The sequence below is a fragment of the Bos indicus x Bos taurus genome, chromosome 15, assembly GCF_003369695.1.
Source record: "Bos indicus x Bos taurus breed Angus x Brahman F1 hybrid chromosome 15, Bos_hybrid_MaternalHap_v2.0, whole genome shotgun sequence".
Taxonomy (NCBI): Eukaryota; Metazoa; Chordata; class Mammalia; order Artiodactyla; family Bovidae; genus Bos; species Bos indicus x Bos taurus.
In genome coordinates this window covers 2,034,635-2,045,348 of record NC_040090.1, presented here as the reverse complement: position 1 = coordinate 2,045,348, position 10,714 = coordinate 2,034,635, and the positions used below count along the sequence as shown (strand labels likewise).

General features: G+C 43.3%; 1 protein-coding gene across 2 annotated transcripts in view; it reads right to left on the bottom strand.

The window, feature by feature from the left end:
• Window positions 1–508: 508 nt before the first annotated feature.
• Window positions 509–10,714, bottom strand: part of LPXN (leupaxin) — a 41,691-nt gene continuing 31,485 nt past the window's right edge. For both annotated transcript variants that reach the window (XM_027562252.1, XM_027562253.1), the window contains 2 exons: window positions 2,242–2,390; window positions 509–1,429 (listed from right to left, as the gene is read on the bottom strand). In XM_027562252.1, the coding sequence (XP_027418053.1) occupies window positions 1,160–1,429; window positions 2,242–2,390 (419 nt within the window). In that variant the 3' untranslated portion in view covers window positions 509–1,159. The remainder of the gene's footprint in view (window positions 1,430–2,241; window positions 2,391–10,714) is intronic.

The following is a 10,714-nucleotide window of genomic DNA, read 5'->3' as shown; positions in this document are numbered from 1 at the left end:
GTGAGGTGAGGTTTAAAGCACCCTTCTTCAGAGATGCTCTAAGAACAGCCATCCTGCGTGCTTTCATGCGACCACTGTGAAGTTGAAGGAAAAGGCACATTCCACTTTTTAAAATAGCCTTATTGAGATATAGTTGATATACAAGAAAACTGGACAAATGCATACAACTTTATGAGTTTGGAGATATGCATCCATATGCAAATATGAATTTGCAACTGCCTAGTGGAAATTATTTTCCTCTGAAGGTAAACGAAGCAATGAAAAAACTTTTAAGAAGCTTTGCCATCTTTTAATCAATCACTTAAGTGCAACAAAATAAAGTGGAAGCTACGGGCCCCAATTAAAAGTCAATGACTAGGAGTCCCTCCTTTTCATTTCTTCTGATGTAAACAAAAGGCCCGTTGTACGGAAGTAAACAAGAGGTATGATACAAACTTGATTGCATATTGTGCCTGGCATACAACATGGGAAGCAGAAAATTTATTTACCAAATTAATATGACACTGAGTCATTAAAACCACAAGTTCCTTTATTTATCAGTGATGTCAGGAGTCGAAGTTTTCCAGTTAAAATCTACTTTCTCTTGAAAAGGAGAAATACACTGAAGGGAAATACAAGGAACTTCAGAGTGACACCGTGATTCCTAACAGCAAGAATAAAGCCCTGCAGCAGTGACCACCTCAACACTGTAAAGCAATCATCCTCCTGTTAAAAAAAAAAAAAAAAAAAACAGGAACAAAGCCCACAGAGGGACTGTGGGAAAGGCAGTCTCAGGGAAATGGGGTAGCCTGAAAGACCCAGTTCTAAGGCTAAGCACACAAGACCTACCCGTAGGACCATCAACAGAGGTGAGAGTGGAGAAAGCCGAGGAAGGCTGGAGTGGAGCGAATGTGTGCGTGTGAAAATACACGTGCAGAGGCACGAGACAGCAGGTCCCAGATCAAAATTCAACTGCATTATTAAAAAAAAAGGCTTGAGACCAAAACTTAAAGCCGGAAGCCAGCCACGCCACCTCTAGGCGCTCCCTTCCGTGTCCATCCCCTTTGCTTTCCCTCTAAGCCTCCTGAGCAGAAGGTCAGGAACTAGAAGTGTACTCCTCCCCCTCTTGGCTTAAATTTTCCAGCAGATCGGAAGAGGGCGCGTGTGGGCTCAGCTGAGGTTACACCGGGAAGAGCTTGTTGAAGCAGGGATGGCAGTACGTCTTGTCGTTCTGCTCCTTGAAGACCCCCTTGGACAGCTGCGTCAGGCAGAAAGCGCACACGAAGTGCTCGGGGTGGAACTTGTAGCCCATGGCGCTGATGCAGCGGCCCGTGATGGGCTGTCCGCACCCGTGGCAGAGGGTTCCTCGGCGCTGATGGTAGTGGAGCTCACAGAAGGGACGCCCGTCCAGCTCAAAGAAGGAGCCGGTAGAAAAACCGCTGAAGCACTCCTGGGAGGTGGGGGGAAGAGAAAGACAAGGGGTGCAGATGTCAAGAAGTAAAGTATCAGCAAAATTTCAGCCTGGAAATCCCTGCTGGTTTCCCACCAGTGGACACACAGAGGTTAGGATATCGCCCCTCTGCAAACCAGACGAGCAAATGCCCACATGGATGATGTGTCTCGTGTTTCTTTTTTTAAAGAAACTTTAAATTTTGTATTGGAGTATAGTGGATGAACAAGATGGTCAGCCATACATAAACATGTATCCGTTTCCTCCCAAACTCCCCTCCCATCCAGGCTGCCACATAACACTGAGCAGACTTCCCTGTGCTATTCGGTAGGTCCTTGCTGGTTATCCATTTTCAGTATAGTAGGCTGTACATCTCCATCCCAGACTCCCTAACTTTCCCTCCTCCTCAGCCTCCCCACCTCCTCGGCAAGCATAAATTCACTCTCGACGTCTGTGAGTTTGCTTCTGCTTTGTAAATAAATTCATTTCTTCTGTTGGTGTTCAGTTGCTGAGTTGTGTCCGACTCTTTGTGACCCATGGACACAGCCTCTTTCTTTTTAGATTCCACATAGAAGGATGTCATACTGTATTTCTCCTTCTCTGACTTCACTCAGTAAGACAATCTCTAGGTCCACCCACGTGGCTGCAAATGCCATTATTTCATTCCTTCTAGTGGCCGAGAAAAACTTGTATTTCTTTTACGAAGCCCATGTCAAATTCTCTTCCCGAGCTGTGAACCCGCTTACCAGCCGTGCCCCAGAAAGAAGAACCCTGCCTTTCCTGAAACCCAAAAGATAAGCGGGGATACCCACCCCGCACACAAAGCACTCTGGGTGCCAGACGGTGCCCATGGCCGAAAGGTAGTTTTCCAGCACTGGCCGGTTGCAGCCCCCACACCTGGGTGCGAACATGCCCAGGAAGTCCTTCCGGCAATACGGCTTCTTGTCCTTCTCGTGAAAGCCTGGAGAGAGGGAAAGCAAGGGTTTGCTCTTGCGGTCTGAGACCTTAATCCAAGTTAGAGACGGAGAAGAGGGCAATGATGTAAACTCTCCCACATTGAAAATGCGCTAACAGACACCTACGTCGAGGGGCTGTTAGAAGAAACGCACGAGGCAGTGCATCCACAGTGTTTCTGAATCGGGCCTGAGTCTTTGCAATTCCATGAGCTGTAGCCCACCAGGCTCCTCTGTCCATGGGATTTTCCAGGCGAGAATACTGGAATGGGCTGCCATTTCCTTCTCCAGGGGATCTTCCCAACCCAGGGATCAAACCCATGTCTCCTCTTTACCTCTCAGCCACCAGGGAAGCCTGTCTGATTTGCGCAAGTATTTAATAAGCGTTAAGGTCTATTCCTCCTCAACGCCGCTGCACTAAGTATTCCTCGGCCTCTGCATTCCCAGGCCTTGATATGGCGAGCCCCGCCTCGTGTTTCAGAAATCAACTCAAATATCCTCTAATCAGAGAGAATCTCTGCAGCCTGTATCTATCTCTTCATCTCTTTTCCATTGCCTTTTCTCTTTCACTGGAATGTTTGCCCTGAAGGAAACTAAGTATTTTGGTCTGGTCACTTTATAATCCCCAGTATCTAAAACAGTATCTGGGGGGAGAAAAGTGCCTAATATTTAAAAAGAAAGCAATATTAAATAATAATTTCCAAATTGATGCACAAATCCAAATGTAATCATTCAAACCATACAAACACGTGAATTAGAAATGGATGGGGGCTTCCTTGGTGGCTCAGCGGTAAAGACTGCACCTGCCAATTCGGGAGACACAGTTAGACCCCTGATCTGGGAAGATCCCACGTGTCACAGAGCAACCAAGCCCGGGCACCACAACTACTGAGCCTGCGCTCTAGAGCCCGGGGCTGCAGCTCCTGAAGCCTCAGCGCCCTCGAGCCCGTCTTCCACGACAAGAGAAGCCACTGCAGGGAGAAGCCCGCGCCCCACAGTTAGAGAGGAGTCCCGCCTGCCAAAGCTGGAGAGACGCCCTCGCAGTGAGGAAGACCCAGCACAGCCCTAAATAAACAAATACTGTGTTTTTTTTAAATGCACGGGTTCCTCTTTAACTGGGGAATAGAAAACTGTGATAAAATTGGCTCAAATTTCAAAAGGAAGTTAAAGACGAATAAATTTAGCTACATTAAAAATGAATAGGAATGACTTATATATGGCCAAAAAAGATCATTAGCAAAGACAAACGAGAAACTGAGGAAAATATTTGCTACCTGTATATCAGAAAAATATAACTAAATCAAGGAGCTTCAAACTGGATATACGATTTCAATGATTGTTTTATAAAATGTAAAAAAAAAAAAAGAAAAACCAATCTCTAAAATTTTAATCAAGTTTTAGCCAATTAACCATATATCAAATTGATAACATGACTAAAGAAGGCAACAATTTATTCAATGGCTCTAAAACACAGTATTTTGACTGTATAATTTATTTATACATAGGCTGTATTCTAAAAAGAGCTACAAAAATCTTTTAAACTATTTTCAATAAGGTTACAAAAGCATTTATTCATGGTAAAACCATTTATTCATAGTAAAGCATTTTTTCAGTTTTCCTGTATGAGATGTATTTCAAGATAACTAAATAGTTAATGATGAAATGGTACTGTTTATATAATCCCATCTAATAAACGCTGAAAGAGTGATGGAAAAGTCACCATTTTACAGCTGAGATCACTGGTGATAGGCAATGATCACCAACAGGGAACTTGCAAATGGAGGGTGAGGCTAACACTGCTGCCACCAGGGTCAATCTTAGCATCAGTAAAAGTAGGTCAGGCTTCCCTGGTGGCTCAGACGGTAAAGACTCCGCCTGCAATAAAGGAGACCTGGGTTTGATCCCTGGGTCGGGAAGATCCCCTGGAGAAGGGAATGACAACCCACTCCAGTATTCTTGCCTGGAGAATTCCATGCTCAGAGGAGCTTAGCAGGCTACAGGCCATGGGGTAGTAAAGAGTCAGACATGACTGAGCAAGTAACACTTTCATTTTTCAAAAGTAGGTCAACCAGTCATTGCATACCTCTAGATATGACTCAACAAGAAGTACATAGCAGCCAGTATCTATGACCTATTCTCCCCTAAATACTAAACCTAAACTGAATCAAGTCTCTAGATCTAAATTAACAATTTACAGAAAATACAGAAGTCGGGGTAAGATGAAGATAGAGCAAATGAGGTAAACTTCATTATGAGGCAGCAGCCAGTCAAATCAAGACTAAGGGACATTTTATAGAACATAGGTTCCAGTTTCTTAATGAATCAATGCTACAAAAAAGTGAGGAAGAGAGGATTGTTACAGAATTCAAAAATTTTGAGGGATAAAGCAGTCAAAGGCAGTACATAAAGGATCTTGCTTGGATCCTGATTCAAACAAAGCAACTGAATAACGGCATTTAGAAGCTTGAGAAATTGGGGTGCGGGTTTTAGATGAAAATAAGGAACTGTTAGTTTTGTGAAGTACGAAGGGTGTTTATCAGTTGGAGATGACGTGTGCTGAAGTATTTAATGGTGAGATGATACGATTTTTAGGATTTGCTTTTAAATTATTCCCTCAAAAGAAAAGGCTAGGTGGTTTAGTAGTGGTTAGAAGAAATTTGTTTGGCTAAATGTTGGTATTTATTGAAATTTCCATAACAAAAAGCTTAAAAATAAACATGTTGAGGTGTAAGTGCTTTCGTTTTAGTACTTGAAATGCTCACTGCTAGGTGCGGATTAGAAAACCCCTGGCTCTTAAAGATCCTGTGTCCAGGTGATGCAAGATAAGAAGCCCATGGCGACTGCTTTTAAAAATCTTTGAAATAAGTCTGCTTCACAAATAGACAACTAGCCCAAGAAGAAATACTTTTAGGGGTACTGTGTTCAACATCATGATTAAGAATGAAACACAGAAGAAAGTATTGAAGTTCCAAGTTTTACTGATTAGTAGTCTAATTTCTAATTTGCTAAGTAGTAGAAACAGTGTTAAATAAATATATACGCAATGCTGCAAAACATATGGAGGGATTCGTATATTTTTATATTCCTAGTGACAAAGATAAATGTTACTATTCCATTATTCTTTTAGGAAGTCATTTGATAATGTGTATCAATATTTTTAAAATATATAAATATCTCGATCCTAGAAATTAATCTACATAAATAATTCAATAGAAGAAAATTCTATGTTTAAAGATGGTCATTACAGCTCTCCTAAGACAACAAATACATTTAGTTGTTTTCAGTATTCGGAACTATAAATAATGCTTTAGTAAACATCTTCAGGCATAGAGTCTTTTAAAATTTGTCTACATGAAGCCCTGATGGAGCAACCGATATTATTAAAATTATTATAAAACTATTAAACAACATGGGAAAATGCTTAAGTGGAAAAAAAGGAATTTCAGGTATACTGTAACTTTTATACATACACAAATATTAATAAATGGAGAAAAATATTGGTAGGACAAATTTTTTGTTGCACTAGGTTAAGAAGTTAATAGATTACAAATAAAATTTTATGCAAGGTTTTATTGTCTTCACATCACAAAAAAGAAAAATATAATAAACTGATTCATCCCCAAGCACTTGTTCATGTAATATATTCCCTCTGCTTCAAAAATCATTTCCTAAGACACCCAGATGGTTTGGTTCTTCACTTAACTCAGGGGTCTGCTTACGGGAACAACAGCTAGACCGCTTTGTTTCAAGTAGAACCCTGTTACTGTCCCTCATCCCCTCTCCTAAGGTACAGAGCAAGTTAGTTAATCGGTTAGTTGGCTAGTTTGATTTCCGTCTGTCTTTCTCACTAGGACACACGCCCCACGAATTCAGGGACTTTGTTTTTTGTCACTGTCTCCCTAGTTCCTAGAATAGGACCTGATACATATATAGAAGCTGCTCAAAAAACATGCACCGAATTAGCAGACCTGTGAACAGTACTGCAAAAGCAAGGTTGGGACCATCGGCTTCAGAAGAGGGTCGCCCCGCGCCAAGATTAACGGGAACATGTATACACAGGTGAACTTTTCTAGAAGAAACTCTCCTTAGAGATTCCACCTAAAACAAAGAGGACCAGCAGAACCCCGTTTTGGCAACACCTACTGTTTTACTGGTTCCGACTGAGGGCTCTCCCTGCAGGACTAAATCGAAATTAGATTCTTCATAGCAACCCTCCCATTTTACAAGGGAGAAAAGGGAAGCTCAGCAAAATTACAAATAACCAGCTAGGCAGTGGAGGAACTGATTCAAATCCAGGCCTAGCTTCAAAGTCTAACTTGGATGTCACATCCCTGACCTTAAAGGCATTGTCACCTTGATCTCTCCACGGGAACTGTGAGTATCAGCTGAGCTTAAATATCATAACCCAATAATTTGGTAAGTAGAAGAGTGCTCTGAATGTGCCCCACTCAAACAGCATGTAAGCAAAACACAAGAAACATTATTTCTAGAATATTATTTCTGCACTTTGACAGTAGCAACCGGATCCAAAAAAGGCAACAGGAGAAGCCAGGGGTTCAAGCCCAAATCGCGCAGCCGCAGTGATCCATAACCTCAGGTCATTTTGTGATATGCCTTGCCTTGTTCAACTATGCTTTCTTTGAAAAGCAGACGATTTAATAGATTTCTGAGGCCTCTAGATCTAAGAATGTAAACCAATAATTTTTTTAGGCTGTCCTGTGTCCTTCTTTTCTGCCTCCGAGATAAAGAAGAGCTCAGTTGGTCTCTTTGTCAAAGAATGTCTAGAGTCTGATCAAGGACAGCTGAAAGCGGGCATCGAAGTCACTTCAGTCGTGCCCGACTCTTTGCGACCCTTTGGACTGTATCCCACCAGGCTCCTCTGTCCGTGGGATTTTGCAGGCAAGAATTCTGCAGTGGGGTGCCATTTCCTCCTCCAGGGGATCCTCCCGACCCAGGGATTGAACCCGTGTTTCCTTGTCACCTGCACTGCAGACCGATTCTTTACCTGCTGAGCCATCAGGGGAAGCCAAGCAAACCAGCACCCACAGCCATCCTTCTTGCTTCTGCGGCACACAGACTACAGCACACATCCGTCACCTGGAGAATCGGTCAGTGCGCTGACTGCGTGGCCCCACCCCACCCAGCGCTTCTGATTCAGTAGGTCTGGGCTGGCGCTCGAAAGTATGCATCCTTGACAAGCCCCCAAGCTGATGCTGATGTTTCATAAAACAAATGGGGTAGAACTGAGCTTGCCTAGAAGTAGGTGTTACTTGAGAAAATTGTGAGACAGGCCGACCGCCCTAGGAATGACCCTTGTCTAGGCATTTACAGGGTAGCTGGTCTCAAGCGTGAGGCAGTAGGGAAGTAACAGCCTCTGTTTCAGCTCAGGTGAGCCCCAGGAGAGGACTCAAAAGCAATCAGCCCAACTCACTATGATACCCCTGCAGTGACTAATCCAACAAATTGAGAAAGTTTCAGCACTTAACTTTTTGGAGGCTCTCTCCGGGGCCAATTACTCTGGAGGACAGATAAGAAACACTAACAATTTGCAAAAGTACCTTCGAGAGAAGAAGGGCATTTGTACTCTGGTGAGGCTCACAGCCACGGGGGAAATTAGGGGGCACTGGTGTGGCCTGGATAATGAACAATTAAAGAGAAAGACACGAGCACTGGGGACCCGGTCCCTATGGGAGGATGCTAAGGGCTGGTGTGCTTAGCAACGTGAGCCTTAGACAGGAATCCTCTGAACTGAAACAAAAATGCAGATGAATTTAATTTCCCAGGAGGCTCAGCGGTTGTGCTGTCATTACAGAAACTTCGTGTGTGACTATGTGACCTGGGCCAGGCAGGATGCCACCTAATTAATGGACTAACCACATGGCAGGAGGCACGTTTACAGAAAACAATGGATGAAAGCAACCATACAACCCAAGAGGAGCTTCTGCTTAGTAAAGGGCCTTTTTTTGTCACTTGTCTCAATAAATATGCTTTGAGCGTGGCTTCATATCGATTATATAAAGTCATAAATGACCAGTTCAGCCTTGTCTAGTTAGAAGGGGCCCAAGCCAAAAACAATACGAACTAGCTACCTTCAAGGCATTTCCTGGTTATCCTATGGATTGGGGTACTTTTCTTTTGTATTTAACTTATGTCTCTTCTTAAAATATGTATGCACTGGTGTCTGCTCTCAGGCACCTTCCACATCATAATTATCCATGGGCAGTATTCACTTGCTGACTCTTTTACCCAACACACCCTCAGACTTCTATGGCAACCAGTGTAATATAAATTGACCATGACTTAGATTAAATCTCGATGAAAAATGCTGTTTAACTACAGTGCAATCTAAACATGAAAGACCTAATGATTTGTGAAAAGCACTGAACAAGCTTGAGTGAGCAAGCAGATTACTACAAAGCACTTCACTAGTGGATTTTATCAGTCCTACTCTACCCAGGTCTGTCTTCAAATAAACTGTCCCGTGTCTATGCCAAGAAAGCAAAGAGACCCAACAGCAGAAGAGGGATTCAGTCTCCATCAAGGGGCAGTTACGATGGTGCAGAAAAACACGGAACATGCAGAAATGAAACCTGAGTCTAAATTCCAGTTCTGTGATTTTCTAGCTGCATGACTTAAAAAAAAAAAAAAGTGACTTTACCTCCCTGATGCTCAGTGCTTCCATCTAATACTTGGTAAAATTATTCTCCCAAAGTTGTGCTGGGGATTAAGTGAATAACAGTCAGGAATACACATAGGGTTTCCCAGGTGGCACTAGTGGTAAAGAAGCTGCCTGCCAATGCAAGAGGCAAAAGACATGTGGGTTTGATCCCTGGGTCTGGTTCCATCCCTAGAAGAGGGCATAGCAACCCACTTCAGTATTCTCGCCTGGAGAATTCCATGAGCAGAGGAGCCTGGAGGGCTGGAGTCCACGGCATCACAAAGAGCTGGACCCGACTGAAGCAACTTAGCACACACACATGTTAACCTGCCTGATATTTAAGACCTGACCTCCAGGAGAACTAGCATAACATGGGGCTTATCTTCATACCCTTTATTTAAAACAGAAAGATTCATGGGAAAAAGGAGAAGAGGGAAGACCATGCCACAGGTGAAATATCAAAATCGTCTAAAATTTAAAGTAGGTGTTAGAGTGGCACCTAGCTTGGCAGAAACAAAACGAACAGCAACAACAAAAACCCTGAAACCTGATAATTAAAGAGGGAGATGCTGGTAAAACTGAAGCCATCCCGGGCTTCCTGGTGGTCCGGTGGTTAACGCTCTGTGCTTCCACTGCAGGGGGCACAGGTCTGGGCCCTAGTCAGGGAACGAAGATCCCACGTTCCTCATGCTGAGTAACATGGCCAAAAAACCCTCAACCACCCTGAGCTCTAAAACATCAAAGGGGCTTAGGCTCGGATTGTTTTAAATTCATGAAATAGTCTTCAAGGCTGGAAGCAGGATTGGTCGAAAGTCTGAAGAACTGTCAGAAAATCAGATTCCCCATCCGAACCATAGATGCAATGATTATTTCTGTAAATTTCAAGTCAGAGGGTCTCAATGTTCAGGGATGCTGGACATTTGTTATAAGAAAAGAAGTCAAGCTTTCTACTAGAAGTGTTATTCACTCAGCCGTGTCCAACTCTGCAACTCTACGGACGATAGCCCGTCAGGCTCCTCTGTCCATGGATTCTCTTGGCAAGAACACTGGAGTGGGTTGCCGGTCCCTTCTCCAGGGGATCTTCCTGACCCAGGGATCGAACCTGGGTCTCCTGCATTGCAGGCAGAGCCACAAGCAGCTCAGAGCCATTATCGTCTGAGCCACCAGGGAGGCCTGACAGAATTAAAGTTCTACGTGTTTTAGTAAAAAATGGGAATTAAATAAAAGTTGGCATACTGAATGGTTAAAAACCCCATCCCCTAATCCCTTTTACTAATTTTTGTAAAGCTGACAGAGAGCACAACTCTTTGGTAAAATTTATTCAAGACAGAAGACCTAAAATATTAATATGCAAGGGTCTGCATATTAATAGTGCATTGCCCTACCTGAGTACCAGCCCACCAGTCAGTGCATTCTGCCTCACCCACAGAGCTTCTGGTCAGCATTAAAGTGTCTCATTCATTCTTAAATAAAGAATGGGCAAGCAAAGCTCAGCAGCACTTGGCAAAGACCAATGCAACGGGATAGAGGGCATCAAGATGTGATAGATGTCAAAGTTCAAAGTGGGCGGCAAGACGTCCCTCAGAGTAGATAGTTATGGACTATCTGCACAAATCTTGGACTCTTCCCTTACACCTAGGATATCAAACAGGTGTAGAGAAAGGATCTTTTCCC